General features: G+C 34.3%; 1 protein-coding gene across 3 annotated transcripts in view; it reads left to right on the top strand.

Annotated features, from left to right (window-relative positions):
- The window catches only part of SEMA3D (semaphorin 3D), a 201416-nt gene that overhangs the window by 109921 nt on the left and 75137 nt on the right, over positions 1-16358 (top strand). For all 3 annotated transcript variants that reach the window (XM_032276475.1, XM_032276474.1, XM_032276473.1), the window contains 2 exons: positions 4202-4264; positions 12562-12681. In XM_032276475.1, coding sequence (XP_032132366.1) covers positions 4202-4264; positions 12562-12681 — 183 coding nt within the window. The remainder of the gene's footprint in view (positions 1-4201; positions 4265-12561; positions 12682-16358) is intronic.

Below are 16358 nucleotides of genomic sequence, written 5' to 3'. Positions count from 1 at the left end.
TTTTGTGTTTTTAGATTGAATTAAGGGAAATTCCATCTCTAAATTTTTTACCAATTATGAATCAAAATGAATATTTAAAAAGCAGTTCTAATGACTAGGTAGTTTGTAATAAAGAAAAATCCACCACAAATCATAATTAAATTGACATCTTTTCCATATTGGCCCAGCTATAATGACTTTTTCCCCGTCTAAGTCAATGTTTAGAGTCTGGAAGACAACCAGATATAATAGTTTGTTTTAATTTAACATAATTCTGTTTGTGATGACTAAGCCTTGGCAGCACTTTGTCAAAATAAGCCAATATATAATCTCAGTAAATCCCATTTTTGAAGGTTTTAATTTTACGTTAAGAAGTAAAATTTTCTTTGTGATTCTATCTCAGAATCCCTGTGCTTGTATATAACATTTACTTGCTAATCAAAAGGTTAATTATCTGAAGCTTGTAATTAGTTGTATGACTTCATCAACTAGGATAATGCAACTCAAATTACAATTATCTGACTTATAAGCAACAACTGAAAGTGTACAATAAAAACATTAAAGCATCTTTTAGAGATTTGTATTTCTTTGCAAAGAGAAACATGTGCAATTGCTATTTTAGTGTCAAGTCCCTAAGACTAAATTAGAGTTAAACTACCTAACTAAACCAAACTTTTATATTAGAGTTGAAACAATTAAGAGCAAATAATTTAAAACAGAAGCTCAAAAGTAGAGACTGCTAAAGATATTGTTTCAGTAAGTGCTTCTCAGTGCTCCCTGGGCACAGTGGTTTCATCCCATGTGCTCTCTTCCCACTCCATCCTGACTCAGATACAAGCACCACAATTTATATCTTGGCTGACATACAGAAGGCCCTTCATAATTATATGTCTAATGAACAAATAATGAAGATAACTACTTGGTGCTAACTTTGAAACCTTTATTTAGATTTCAAAAATGATATAAAGATTGCTTTCACATTTTGTCATTCTTTAAACAAATCCCTCCTCTTAGAAGCACTAATGAATATATTCACGCTTATTTTTGGAGGCATAATTTATCTCATAATTTAATTCAACTCAATCACCCAATACTATGATTTGAAGTAAAAAATAAAACCCTGTGATGATCTTTAGTTTTTTAAAACTCATTTACTTAATATGAAACAGTTATATATTTTTCTTTGTTTCCTATATTATTATTTGTATAATATGTAATTCTGAACAAATCTATAGACATTTGCCCTACGTGTATTCCTTAAATGTGATTAAACCTGATTATCATCTAAAACAAACAAGAACAGGATCTTACATGCCGAAATGACTCAAAGAAATATTAATCTAGCACAATAGCAAAGACATTAAATCAACCCAAATGCCCATTAATGATAGACTGGAAAAAGGAAATGTGCTGCATGTATGCCATGGAATACTACGCAGACATAAAAAAAGAAACAGATCATGTCCTTTGCAGAAACATGAATAAAGTTGGAGACCATTATCTGTAACAAACTAACACAGGAACAGAAAACCAAATACTTATAACATGGACTTCTATGTGTCCATGTGTTCTCATCCCTTATAAGTGAAAGCTAACTGATGAGAATACATGAACACATAGAGGGGAACAACACACAGTGGGGCCTTTTGGAGGGTGGAGGGTAGAGGAGGAAGAGAATCAGAAAAAATAACTAAAGTGCACTAAGGTTAATACCTGAGTGAAAAAATAATCTTTACAAGAAAGCCCCATGACATGTTTACCTATATAACAAACCTGCACTTGTACCCCTGAACTTAAAATAAAAGTTAAAAAGAAAGGAAAAAAATAAAAATATTCTTAAAATAAAAAACACCGTTTCTAGGCACAAGGTCTGCATCAATAAATATTTGTTGAGTGCATTGAAAAGATTAAATCAATTGACAGGTTATGGATACATATTCTGTGTATTATTTTCAGTCCAGTGACATGAAGTGGTCCTTTGTAAAATTACTGTAATATTAAAGAATCGGCAAGTACGGCATTTCACTTTTGCAAGGTGAGAAAGTTCTAGAGATTGGTTGCACAACAATGTAAATATACTTAATGTAACTAAATTCTACACTGAAAATTGTTACAGTGGCATATTTTATGTTACGTGTTTTTAACCAAATTTAAAAATAATAATACAATTGGACCAGTGGAAGCAGAAAAAAAGTGAGAGGATAGTTGAGAGCTCATAAGCTCATATCTAAAGTAAAGATTCTGAATTCAAGATGCAATTTTAAAAGAGCACTCAGTCCAATATCTTGCTAGAAAATAACAAAGGAACAAGCAGAACAAAAATAACAAACATTTGAAGAAACATTTCTATTATTTGCCAGCTGCAGCATTCCATCTGGATTATTCATTAAGTTATGGCTTCATGATTCTGGGTTTACAACTAATCATTGGCCATTGGTTCATGCATTGCCCATTTTAGTATATCTATTTACTAACTTACATTATTCTCTTGTTCTTAATTATGTATTAAACACCTGAAAATGCACCTCCACCACAAATGCTAGAGTCGGGTAAATAACCTGTTTCTTACCAGTAAGTCATCCTTCCCCTCCTCTCCCATTTTGGCTTGCCATTTTTCTAAATCCATCTACCTATATACCTGAAATGTAACCATTTTATTTTAGTTGCTTTTAACTTTATTTTATAGAGATTGTGCTGATTGCTATTTGGGGAGATATTCTTTTTTGACCTAATAATGAGTTGCTAATTTCCATTCATACTGCTTTTTGTTGCTGTAGCTCATTGATATTTGACTGCTGGCTACTATTTAAAGTTGTGTGATAGTAGCACTACAATGATTCAAACCATTTCTGAATAAATAGCATTTTCTGGTCTTCATTGTGTACCTCATCAAGGTTAGCTCGTCACTTGAGCCTTCTGCTGCCTCTACAACCTGCCTATGTACATATCTTGATTGTAATCTGTGAGTGTTAAGATGTTCTCTAAGTAAACAATCTTGCTTCATTTTAAAATCTCAATAATTTCATTGTATTTGTCTACTATGAGAATGTTGAATGCTATTCTCTCTTCTTTATTTAGAGACATAAAATCCTAAAATTTCATCATAAAGATAATATCACATAAACATTAATGACTTCTAAATCCTTTGTTAATTCCAGGTTTAACAAGTCTTTTTCAGTGTATTCCCTCAGGATATTTTCTTTTTTTCTCACCTATTAAAATGTTTTCTGCTACCATTCATGAGAAACATAGTAAAAGTCTGTCCAGAACTCCTGGGGCATATATTATAAGTAATTTAGAGCTTGCTTTCCTTGTTCCTTCTTGCTTATAGATTAACAGAGCGCATTTCTTTCTGTAAGCTAATAGAGTAACATAACTGCTTAAACTTTATTTTGCAAAAACTTTGACAGAATTCCTACAAAAACTTCCTGACAGAATTGAAAAGAAAAAAAAAAGGCTTTAATTCAAGATTGTGAAGCATAATTAAAAGCTACCAACCAATGCATTTAGAGCCCTGGACTTACATAATAGTTGAGAGCCCCAAGTTCAGGAGTCAGATGGACTTTGAGTCAGATTGTGGCTCTGCCTTAAGTTTTGTGGTCCTCAACATGTGATTTAAAGGTTATGTGACTAAGTTTTCTGACATCAAAATGGGAATAATAAGTACAGCCATCTCAGAGGGTCATTGTGAAATTTAAATAAGATAATGCTTATAAAACATTTAGCTAAAGTGGCAGATGCATCTGAGCTCCAAGCATGTTAAATATTGTCACCAAATTCACACTGGTCCTTGGCTTGGAGAAAGAACTTATGCTCTAACAGAGAGTTGTTTCTAACACTTCATGGCATATGATTATAATGTACTATACTCTGAGTAAACACAGAAAAACATAGTAAATACAGCCTCTTATTGAGGCAAATGCTCATATGAAATTCTGTTGACATCATGATAGAACTTATGGACCTCTGAACATAATTTATCTACTGTTACACACATTAATATAGAAACTAGACGATTAACAAAAATGGATAGTACTAGACACTTGTAGAAACTTTCAGGGTGTCTTTGGGAAATATTTAAATCTAAAATTTCTCACAGTGACTCTAACAACATGCTTAATATCCATTCTTCAATTTCATACATTCGCTCTCTAATCAGAATTGCAGAGTGTTAGAGTGTTTCACATATTCAGATTGTAACATACTTTGAAATGTTTTGCAGATTTATTGGCCTGCTGCAAAGGAACGGGTGGAGTTATGTAAATTAGCTGGGAAAGATGCCAATGTAAGTATGAAACTTTAAAAATTATCTTTGTAAAACTACTGATATGATAGTAAGTGTTTATAGTGGGCATTATTGAATTAATGATATTAGTGTGTTATTTTTCAAACTAAACTAACATATTCTACATGAATATTACTATAGAATGAAATATCGCTACCTTACCAAAAGCCATGATATTGTTTACAAAATATAAGAGATTTAGAAACACTTTACTTTCTAATGTATGAATTCTGAATATTATTTTTGTTACAATAAAGATTAGAAACACATTAAAATATTCAAAAATAAACCATCCAAAAAGATTGTAGTTCTAGGAATATGTATTTTTCATTTATGCACGTGTTTTGTAAGTGTACACAAAACCATCAGTTATTTCAGCATCACATAGAATTGATATATAATTTCTTTTGAGTTAAAATTAAACTTAAAATATCTATAAGAATTCCATTACATGGTGACATTACGGAAATAACAATATGAATTAGTTAATAATGAATGACAACATTCTGGCATAAGAACTAGTAATCACTTCCTCTAAAATTTACCTATTAGTAATAATGATTACATAAAATAACTCATAAAAGATAGAGGATACTAATATAAACTTTAATTTAAGCTGCCTTGAAGAGCAGAGAAAACCCGTAGACAGGTGTGAATTTTTGTCTCTGGTATGGTCCTGACTGCCCTAATTTTTGTACTGTCCAAAAACTGCTCCCTCTAATTGTGTTACCTGATTTATCTCCAGCAATGAGTGCCATGGCTCTAATTGGCTCTTCTCCTCATCTGAATGCTCTGATTCAGGCCAGATACTCTGTGTTCTGCCCTCACTTCTTGCATTATGGTAATGAGCAGAATTGCTCCTTTTTTTGGCAAAATAAATCACATTCAAAATGGAACTCAAGATGAAAACAGGTCGTAACCTGGGGCAGAAACATGGACATCTTGAGGCTTCTTTGGCACAATCCTTTAGTTGTACTTCTAACTACAATAACGCAGGGATATTAAGCTCAGCAATGCCTTCATGTTTAATGATAACAAATAGTGTTTGTTATATGAAAGACCAATTAAGTTAAAAAAATCCTGTATCAATGTGATAGAAATAAAACAACATGACACATAATGCCTAATGATGTGAGGGGAAGCTCGGGAAGCAAATTAATCTCAGACAACAGGTTAGTTCACTCATTTGTTATTCATTTATTCAAAAAATATTTTTAGAGATCCTAAATGTATATGAAGCTGATATCATATCTGTCCCCATGAAGCTTTCGATCTAATGGAGGATACAGATACTTCTCAAATGATAACTTCTACATAGTAACTACAAAGCAAAATAATTGAAACAAAAACAGACTAGTGGTTACCCTAATTTTGTATTCAGTTATTAACAGAATTAAATAGCATCCTTTCAGACATATTTATATTAGTAGAAATGTGTCAGGGAGTGTTAACATAAAATGCAATGGGAAACAGTTTTTACATTTAGGTTACTAGAAAGAAAACGGGTTAAACTTGTCTCTAATGTATTCTTTTTCCTCCCGTGGCTTTAGTATCTTCGTCCAGTTCAATATTCCAACACCAAACAGGTGTCCAGGACTGCAAAATCACCAATACTTTACTGAACACCCAGGGGAAAGAAATGCTTTGGTTACGAGAGCTTTTCAAATTATTTCATTGAATTGACAGTATAAGCATGGCATAACCAGCATGAACATTTTTATATTTGTGTTTTACAAGTATTTAGTATATGATAAGGAGGCAAAAGGAAAAGGATGTTTTCAATTTACTCCAATAAACTGGTTTTCCCATGGAGTAGATAAAGGATAAACAGTCAAGGTCAAACATGTTCACTAATTCCAGTTACATAGTAACTTAATTGCCCGTCTTATTAAGCTAAAGCAAAGGGTGATAAACTTTCCTGAGGTGGTATCCTTGACCATGTAGGATTCTGTATGTAGAACACATTTTTCCAATTCAGTCATGATTGTGAACTAGTATCCACCTCTAACCTTTAAACCCATTTGCTGCTAACCCAGAATTAAAGATATGAGGAGCTTTTTGCTTCCTGCCAGTCTGTAGTTTGATGTTGAATCATGCAGTGATCATTTGTAATTTTTACCTTATTTTAATTTGTTCCTTTAAAATAATGTTTTATTTTAGAGCTAACATTTTTTTTTGCTTGAAAATTTTATTAAAATATGAATTAAACCTGAAAATAGAACAATCAGCATGCCAGCCGTTTGCATAAAATCAGCAAGAAAAAGGAAAGAGGAAGGAAGGAAGGAAGGAAGGAGGGAAGAAGGGAAGTAGGGAAGGAGGGAAGGAGGGAAGGAGGGAGGGAGGGAGGGAGGGAAGGGAGGGAAGGAAGGAAGGAAGGAAAATATCTAACATTTTTATAGCAGTTACTATGTTCAAGGGACTGTTTTTAATGCTTTACATTTATAATCTCATTTAATCCTTATGACACACTATGTGCTACTTTTTATTATTATTTTTGTATATTTTCTGGATGAGAAAACTAAAGCCAAAAACATTAAATGGCTTGCCCAATGTCATGCATCTGGTAAATAGTGAAGCCAGGAATTGAATCCAAAAGTCTTGCCCCAAGGTCTGTGCTCTTACATAGCAGCATTATATATATGAGGTCCAAAAACTATATCCTTCAAATTATTTCCCTCTGTCATATCATCATAACATAGATCCTGATTTTTAATAGCATTACATAGATTTTGGCCAACAGGAAAAGACAGCTCTGTGGTTTTATTAACATCTTTTATTACGTTTGGCATTACTCTCTCCTCCTTCCTCTCTAGTAATTTTTACCTACTTCCCAAGAGTGTGTTTAGGATTAACAAGTGTTTGGAAAGACTGTCCCTTTACACAAAGGTACTATATAACTGTAAAACAGTGAATTATTTACCCTAATGAAAGTTAGCTGATTGGGGTGGGGACAGTAGGAGATGAGGAAACAAAAGGGAACTATCTTACTTTGTTGAACACAGTCCCCAGTTTAATCCAATGAAGGGTAGAAGTCACAGGAAGATATGAGGTACTATTTTGCTTCTGTTAAGAAGAAAGTTATACAAAAGAAAGTAACTGAAGAATGTCTTTAGTCCTGACTGCATAATTGTGGGTTCAACAGCTTACTGCAGGCAAAAGAAACCACAGGATGAGGAGAGCCTGGGCTCCGTTTGTAAGCTTAACCACAGAGAGGCAGAGCCTGTCCACACAGACAATACACAGAGTTAAAGTGTCTTCCAGAACTTCAGTTCTTTAATTATATTCTTCCTTCCTTCCTTTCTCTCACTTTCTTTTCTTCTTCCTTTCTTTCTCTCAAGAAAGTCTAAAAATAACATAGAATGTTCACTATAGAAGGTTTGCAAATCATATACAAGCAAAAAAGAAAAACAAGTCATTTATAAATACCTCTCCCGACATGAACACTGACCAGAGATAGCTGGTGACATTCTGATGTTTATTCTCCTATCTTATCTATTTACTGTTTTTCACAGTGAAATCATTGTGTACATAGTCACCTAAAATACTTTTTTTTTAACTTCACAGACTGCCATGAGCATTTTCCTATGTCATTAAATTCCTTTTTATTACACTACTTTTAATAGCTAAACTGCATTTATTTATATATTATTTCGTCAATCCCCTACTGTTAGAATTTTGGTACATACTCAGTTTTACTATTGAAAATGACATTGTACATGAAAAACATTCATATAAAATATTGTAAACATCTTTGACTATTGAGTAGACTTTCACTAGTTAAGGACATAAAATTTTTTATAAACAATTTTCCAAATTGCCCTCCAGAAAGTTTATGCCTCATATGCTTTAACCAGAGTATGTGATCAAGTGAGGGTATATTTACCTATTATACCATTGTTAATATTGGATACAACATACAGTTAATGCTTAATACAAATGCACAGAAATGAATAAAAATGTATATTTATTCTTTGCCAATAAAAAAAATTATTTTTGCTGTTTTACCTCAATATTTTTTCATTACTCTAAACGTCTTATATAGTTGTAAAATAAAAATTTTAAATAGCATATCCCTGCAGCCTGTTTATTTTAAATTTTTATGTTTGCCTTTTTCTTGCAATTTACAGATTTATAAAACATATATATACACATGTATATGTACACATATATATAACATTAATATGTATGAGGTATACATACAGTATATTACCTTGTGTTCCACTCATGAAAAACATAGTCTTTATTGGTTACCTTATTTGATGTAGTTTTTATTTAAATAGGGATTTCTATCTTTTTTAAAAAAAGTTTTCTTTTGCACTTACACTGTAACTGATTATTGCTCTGTAGAAATCTTGACTGTTATATCTCCATTTTTAAGAGATACATGTGATATATGAGTTTTTCTATTTTTATTTGGAAGTATTAACAATCCATTAAAATATTTTAAAGATTTTAAGACCTAAACCAGTATCTCTGCATCCTGGATCCTGCCTGAGAACTTCTAGACAAGCCTAACATGTCGCACAGCAAGAGGCATAGGTGAAAAGTCAAAGAATGTTTGATGATCACAATACTCTGCAGCACACATTAAAAATAAAACCAGATTAGACTTCTAATATTTAACATAATAAATTAACAATTTAAATTAAATTAATGTGAATAAATTAAAATTAACAATTGTAATTCAGTTATCAGAATAGATATAAAGCTGTATTGGATTTTATTGGAGTCTACATATGTCTTGAGAATTATAAGTACTTCTATTTTGCTATTCTCTTTCCAGGTATCTGGGGAGAAACTAAAATTCTAAGTGTTAACGCATAGACTACTACATATTTTTTCTCTAAGTAGAAATTCACTTTCTATTTGTCTTATTTAGCTATTTATATATGTATGGATGTATATGAGAGAGAAAATATTGAAACATCTAATATTACTTAAGATAATTAAAAAGTTGATGTTTGTTTTGGTTCTTTCTCTCTTCTCCTCCCCTTCTTCACTTTTTCTTTCTTTTCCAGTGGGGTTAGGGTAGACCTATGGAGAGCTACGTAGGTAGGAGGAATAAAGGAAGGCAGGAGAAATTCAATACTTTTCCTAAGTTAAATATATTACTCCCTGGATTCTTTGGTCACATGCAATGATTGCCATTGTGGGCAATAGCTGACAAATTAGCTTTCAAGGAAAGTTACAAAGGCTGCTTCTCAAAGTTATCTTTCTTCATGCCTCAGAGAATTACACTACCATTGATAGCCTTGCATGTCACTAAGTGAATTAAATCAAGTTAATTATTGATCATGGTGTTTAAACAAATCTTTGAAACTTTGTGCATAAAAATAAAACAACACAGGATCTTTGAGACTTAAAGAAATGAAGTTATGAATTGAAAGGGAAGTCATTGTAAAGCTTTTTGCAACAAGGATTGTTTGGCTTAAATGTCAGCCTTAGGCAAAATTTAAAGCTAGAGACCTTATCTTTCAGGATTTCTGTTCACAGGTTTCTTTTCCTCAGGCAGCCAATGCCTTTCTATTGCCTCTAGGCACTTAGAGAACTATCCTCTCTCAATTTCCCTACAGAAAACTTTGAGCGCAACTGAGGTTTTTGTAATCTGTGTCAGATAATTCAAGATTCACCCATACTTTGTTTTGTTCTATGTTAGCCCAATCAGACAGAAGGGAGGAATTTCATAAATTAATCCTAGGTCTGTTTTGTCAAGTCAGGAAATTGGCATATTAGGTTTCTAGGACTAGCACCATTTTAATAAAGTAGTCCTAGAAAAGTGAAAGGAAATGAAATACTTTAGGTGTGATTCAGAATGTTTTTAAAAAATAATCACCAAAATTGTATCCCCACTGTGTACAAAATGTTACCCTTGGCCATATTTGCCATTTTAAACAGTGCTGTGTCACGCATAGCTTCTACTCTGTTTGACTCCATAATTTAAAATCTGGAAAGGGAGTAATATTTCTTTATTCAAATGTTTCTTTCAGAATTTTGCAAAATTACTTTCTAAATTCTACTGTTGTTTAGTAACACTGAGCTTTTGAAAAAATGACAAAATAATTGGTGGTGAGTTGGTCCTCCCTCAGTCCTGCCATATGATTTTACTCTTCCCTGCCCTGTGTGCAACTTTTTGTTGTAGCTCCCCCCTATGCACTAATCCCTTTGTGCAGGAAAACCCAAGGAATAAAAGTCTTTTCAAAAAGTGAGCATGAGTGAGCAAAATCAAGGCTGGATAATAAAGCCTCCTACCCTAGCCATGAGGTCGTCATTAAAATTTACTTGGCGATAATATACATTTCTTTACTTTTATCTTCTCTCTTCTCACATTAGTCTTCATTGTTTGTTCAAAACTATTACTATTGGCCTGCCACGATGGCTCATGGAAGGCCAAGGACAGAGGATTACTTGAGGCCAGGAGTTCCCGACCAGACTAGGTAACAAAGCAAGACCCTCTCTCTACAAAAAAAAAAAAAAAAAAAATTGTAGGCTAGTTGAAATGTTCTAACTCAGATCTGTAGACATAGCTATTCACTTTAAAATCAGAGCAGCTACTAGGATATTGGTATTTTGTATAGCTCAAAATCAGGGTAAGGAATAAACAAGTGTCAAATTTATATTATAACAATCTTATTATTAAGTCATTGTCTGCCTTTTTTTTTTTTTTTTTTTTCCGAAAAGGAGTTTCGCTCTTATTGCCCAGGCTGGAGTGCAATGGCACGATCTCAGCTCACCACAACCTACCCCTCTCAGGTTCAAGCCATTCTCCTGCCTCAGCTTCCAGAGTAGCTGGGATTACAGGCATGCTGTACCATGCCTGGCTAATTTTGTATTTTTAGTAGAGATGGGGTTTCCTCATGTTGGTCAGTCTGATCTCCAACCCCCAACTTCAGGTGGTCCACTCACCTCAGCCTCTCAAAGTGCTGGTATTACAGGTGTGAGCCACTGTGCTCGGCCATTGTCTGCTTTTTAAAAAATTTTTATTTCATCCTAAAAACCACCCTACCAGTTAGGTTATTGTCTGATGCTGTTTTTTTTTTTTTGTTGTTGTTTGTTTTTAAATATATTTCTTCTAGGAACCCTAATTGTAACAGTGACCTTTAGGTCCATGCCTGACTGTTGAGTAACCTATGGCCACTCAGGCAGGAAGAAATGACTTTTTCTATGAAATCCAGTGATTTCTCAGGTTACCAACTTCCTTAATAACCCAACACTTGCCTGTCTCCTGTGTAAAGCCAACCTAGGATAAAAGTGTGCTCCAGCCCAGTGTTTACTTAGGGGTCTTTGGATCCAGGAATCATGAAACCATAGTTAAGACATTGCATCAAACAATTATATACAGTATCACTTGCAGGAGACAGATTGAAAACAATATATAATAACAAGAATAAATACTTTGAAAAAGAGAGAGGCACGATTTGCTACTACTAAAGCATATAAAAGTATTATGTTCTAGAGATAATGATGACATAAAGAAATATTTTGAGGCATAAGCATATGCAAAAATCAAAAGAACCAAAAACTTCTTCAAAAATTTGACTTGATGTAACAAAAGTCTATGAGAAAAAAACAGAGATTGTTGGAATCATTAGGAAATAATCTGATTCTTAAAGGCTCTGTAACATTTGAAAACAAATGGCAGTAAGTGGTAGGGCATCTCGTCAGTAAGAATGGAATACACATGTAGAGATCCATGTTTGTGTTCAGCGTTTTGTTTCAGTGTAGCTGAGACAGATGACGTTGCAAACAGTAGTAGCTATATGGTATAAATTATGTGGTTAACAACAGATCAAGATAGATTTTGTGCTCTTTGTATTTCTTGTAGAAAGTGAGGATGCCAGGTGTGGTGGTGGGTGCCTGTAGTCCTAGCTACTCAGGAGGCTGAGTTGGGAGGATCTCTTGAGCCCAGGAGTTTGAGGCCGATCTGGACAACATAGGCCTCATCTCTAAAAAATTAAAGGAGAAAATTTTAAATATGAACGTCTAATTCATATTCTGTTTATATCCATTCTCTAGGCCTCACTGAGTACCACTATACAGACTTGCATTCTAATTAATCTAATTCTGATTAGTTCAATGCTTTTATAACTTCAAAAATCAAAAAAGCTACTCCTTTAAGCCATAGTTTCTATATTTGTCTTGCTCCTTTGCTACATCAGTTGTCTAGAATTTATCATAAATCTTTTTCATTTGTGCTCTTATTTTTGATGATTGATCTACTTGGAAAACAGGGGGCATAAATGATAATATTTCAAAAACCGGAATTGTGTGTTAATGCTTTTAATTTTTATGTCCAATAGACAGAATGTGCAAATTTCATCAGAGTACTTCAGCCCTATAACAAAACTCACATGTATGTGTGTGGAACTGGAGCATTTCATCCAATATGTGGATATATTGATCTTGGAGTCTACAAGGAGGTAATATAATGAAAAAGCATGAAAAGCATAACTCATTGTAATATCTTATTACTTAATTCCTATGACATAAAACAGGCAGATTTAAATATAAATGCTGAAACATATATGGCCAGGCATGGTGGTACATGCCTGTAATCCAACTACTCAGGAGGATGAAATTGGAGGGTCACTTGAGCCAAGGAATTCAAATCCAGCCTAAGCAGCATAGTAAGATCCTGTATTAAAACAAAACAAATACAAAACAAAACAAAACAAAAAACATATAGTTTATGAACAACATAGTAACTCATGTTCCTAGCCATTTTAGGACTGTCATTTTAACGGTATACTTGATCTACCTAATACAAATGTTTTTCTATTAAAAGTGGTTTTTAGCAGGATAATCAAAATTAATAGTGTAAAAATGTTAAAAATGTTTGTTTTCTATGGGCTCTATGTCTGTCTGTATTTTCTCCTGACTTTCCTTTTTAAATACATATCTATATAGTATGTTACTGTTGATAAAAATTTGTTTTCCATAAGATCTTGCAACAGAATTGCATTATATAAATAATTTCATTTTCTCATCCAATAAAGTTGACCTGTTACGTATGTTTATAATAGTGGACACTAAGTAAAGTGTATTTTAATAATTTTCTTATAATTGTGTAAAGAATCATTGGCACAATGAATTTATTGTTTCGGCTGGACCAAATTGCAATAATGGAAATAAAGGATGTATTAATTAAGATTAATGTATTCCAGATATCAATGAGCACTTTAATAAGTGAGAAACATGCATATTTTTGCAGTTAAATTAATTACCAATACTTTAGCATACTGTTCTTGTGTTATGGACTTCATCCCATGCACTTTACATGGATTATTGCTTTGAAATTTCACAACACTCTCAATATAGCCAGTGTCATTTTAATTCCCAATTTATAGGATAGTAAAACTTAAGTCTCAGTGGAATAAATAACATGATGAATCACCCAACTACTGAATGGTCTTGCAACAAATTGAATAAAGGCAGTCTATCTCTAGAGCAAGCATGCCCAACTGACCTTTAGGATACGTCCTCCCAATTGTTTCTTGGTGGTGTACAATGTCATCCTCGTGTTTATATAAGTACAGTTATGTGTATCATAACAAGGTTTCCATCAACAACAGACTGCATATAATATGGCAGGCCCATGAGATTATATTACCCTACTTTTACTGCAGTTTTTTCTATGCTTACATAATTAGATGCACAAATGCTTACCATTGTGCTGTAGTTGCCTATAGTATTCAACAGTAACAAGCTGTTCATGTTTCTAGTCTAGGAACCATAGGCTACACCATACAGCCTAGGTGTGCAGTAGTCTGTATCATCTAGGTTTGTGTAAGTGCACTCGGTGATGTTCACACAATGATGACATTGCATAACGATGTATTTCTTAGAACATACCCTTGTCGTTAAGTGATGCATGACTGTACTGTTTGGGAGTAACCACACATATTTGCAGGATAACTGGCTATGTTTTTGAAAGTAAAGTCTGGGCTTATGGAAAAGGTTTCTTTACATTCGTCTTAGCTGATTCACACAGAGATCAAACCCACAACTGTGGACAGATAGATTTTCCTCCCTAACCAACTTGTCTAACCAGCCCAGACTCAATTGTTTGAAAAGAAAGCAACCCTGATAGTTAAATTACTGAACCACTAGGAGACTTGGCAACTTGAATCCATCATTCTTAGTTGGTGGTGTAATGTTCTCCTGTCTAGCTTTGATGAAGGATAATATATAGCAGTAGCTCATTGCACAGGGTGTAATTATGTGATATAGCCCCACAGCTTGGTGTGTTTTGAGGCCTGAGGATAAAGGGCAAACTCACAACCTGCTGAAGGGGCAAATAGTGTTCTATAGCTCCTTAAAAGTTACAAGTGCTGGCTGGGCACGGTGGCTCACACCTGTAATCCCAGCACATTGGGAGGCCAAGGTGGCTGGATCACTTGAGGTCAGGAGTTCAAGATTAGCCTAGCCAACATGGTGAAACCCCATCTCTCCTAATAATACAAAAATTAGACAGCTGTGGTGGCACATGTCTTTAATCCTAGATACTCTGAAGACTAAGGTAGGAGAATTGCTTAAACCTGGGAGGCAGAGGTTGCAGTGAGCCGAGACTGCACCACTGCACTCCAGTCTGGGTGACAGAGCAAGACTCTGTCTCTCCCAAAAAAAGTCACAAGTGCTGAAAGCAAATTTAGATGGGGCTAATTACTTAGCTTGAGACTGTCAAGAAGTCCTGGGGCAGTCATATTTACAAATTCCAGGAATAAAAGAATTATGAGTAAACAGGGGCATTGAACTTTGAGTTTTCAGCTGGTCTGGAGTACAGGTAATTAATTGTATGGTAGCCCTGCTTGAAAAGTGTTAACTTTTTAAATGAATCATTAGTCCCAAGAAATCATTGTACTTCTAGAGGGAGTTTAGAAGTCCCTTCCATTTTCTTTCTTTTTTTTTTTGAGACAGAGTTTCACTCTTGTTACCCAGGCTGGAGTGCAATGGCACAATCTCGGCTCACCGCAACCTCCGCCTCCTAGGTTCAGGCAATTCTCCTGCCTCAGCCTCCTGAGTAGCTGGGATTATAGGCACGCGCCACCATGCCCAGCTAATTTTTTGTAGTTTTAGTAGAGATGGGGTTTCACCATGTTGACCAGGATGGTCTCAATCTCTTGACCTCGTGATCCACCCGCCTCGGCCTCCCAAAGTGCTGGGATTACAGGCGTGAGCCACCGCGCCCGGCCGTCCCTTCCATTTTCAAATAAATAAGCCTCCTCCTAAGGCGGCTGGGAAGAAGGAATAGCAATACACAAAAGGAGTGGAGGAAGCTATTCTTTAGGGACTGCTATGCAGTGCGGCTGGGGCAATCAAAAGAAAGTGAGAAAAGGTAAGATTAATCCGAGATTCCCGACTTTGCCAGTGAGTTGAAGAGTGGTGTTACTTATTGAGGTGAGAGTAGTAGCAAGTTTGAGGGAAATATGGTGAGTTAGTTTTGCACAATCTGCATTTGAGACATGTTCAGTAGGTCATGCCAAGTGGGCAACTGCAGCTGGAATTTAGGAAAGAAGTCTGTGCTGCTGTCAACAACTTCTAATAGTAACTTGAGGACAGATGGCCAGAGTTTGAAATATGGCTCCAGTCATTTACTAACTCCTTGGCTGTATGCATACTCTATAAACTTTCTACCCTTCTGCTTATTCAGTAAAATAATAATAGTAACTATCTCACGAGTAATTTTGAGGATAAAATGAGAAAATGATTGTATATTCTTTGGCATAGCACTTGCTTTATTCTAGTCAATATTCATCCATTATTAGGTAACGGAAACACACAAAGGTAAAGAGGCATGGATTTTTACAATATGTATACTTTACATATTTATATAAAATAATATTTATATCCTGCAGTACTGGGAAAACTCGATAGTTGTTTAATACTTGGCTTGGGATCATTTCCTCTGGGATCTCTTCTCTGCTGCTGCAGATCTCATCTTTAAATGGGCATGATATTGACAATAATGTTGCTTAGTTGTGATAATTAAACGTTTTCTTAGTATTATTTCTACCTACTTATATCATCTTTACTTCTCTGCCCATATTTCCAACTGTGTAGCTCAGACAGGTGCTTTGTGCATAATTAATCAAGAATA

The sequence above is a fragment of the Sapajus apella genome, unplaced genomic scaffold, assembly GCF_009761245.1.
Source record: "Sapajus apella isolate SASKATOON/1434 unplaced genomic scaffold, GSC_monkey_1.0 scaffold7, whole genome shotgun sequence".
NCBI classification, from domain to species: Eukaryota; Metazoa; Chordata; class Mammalia; order Primates; family Cebidae; genus Sapajus; species Sapajus apella.
This window is presented reverse-complemented; position numbering and strand designations above follow the sequence as displayed.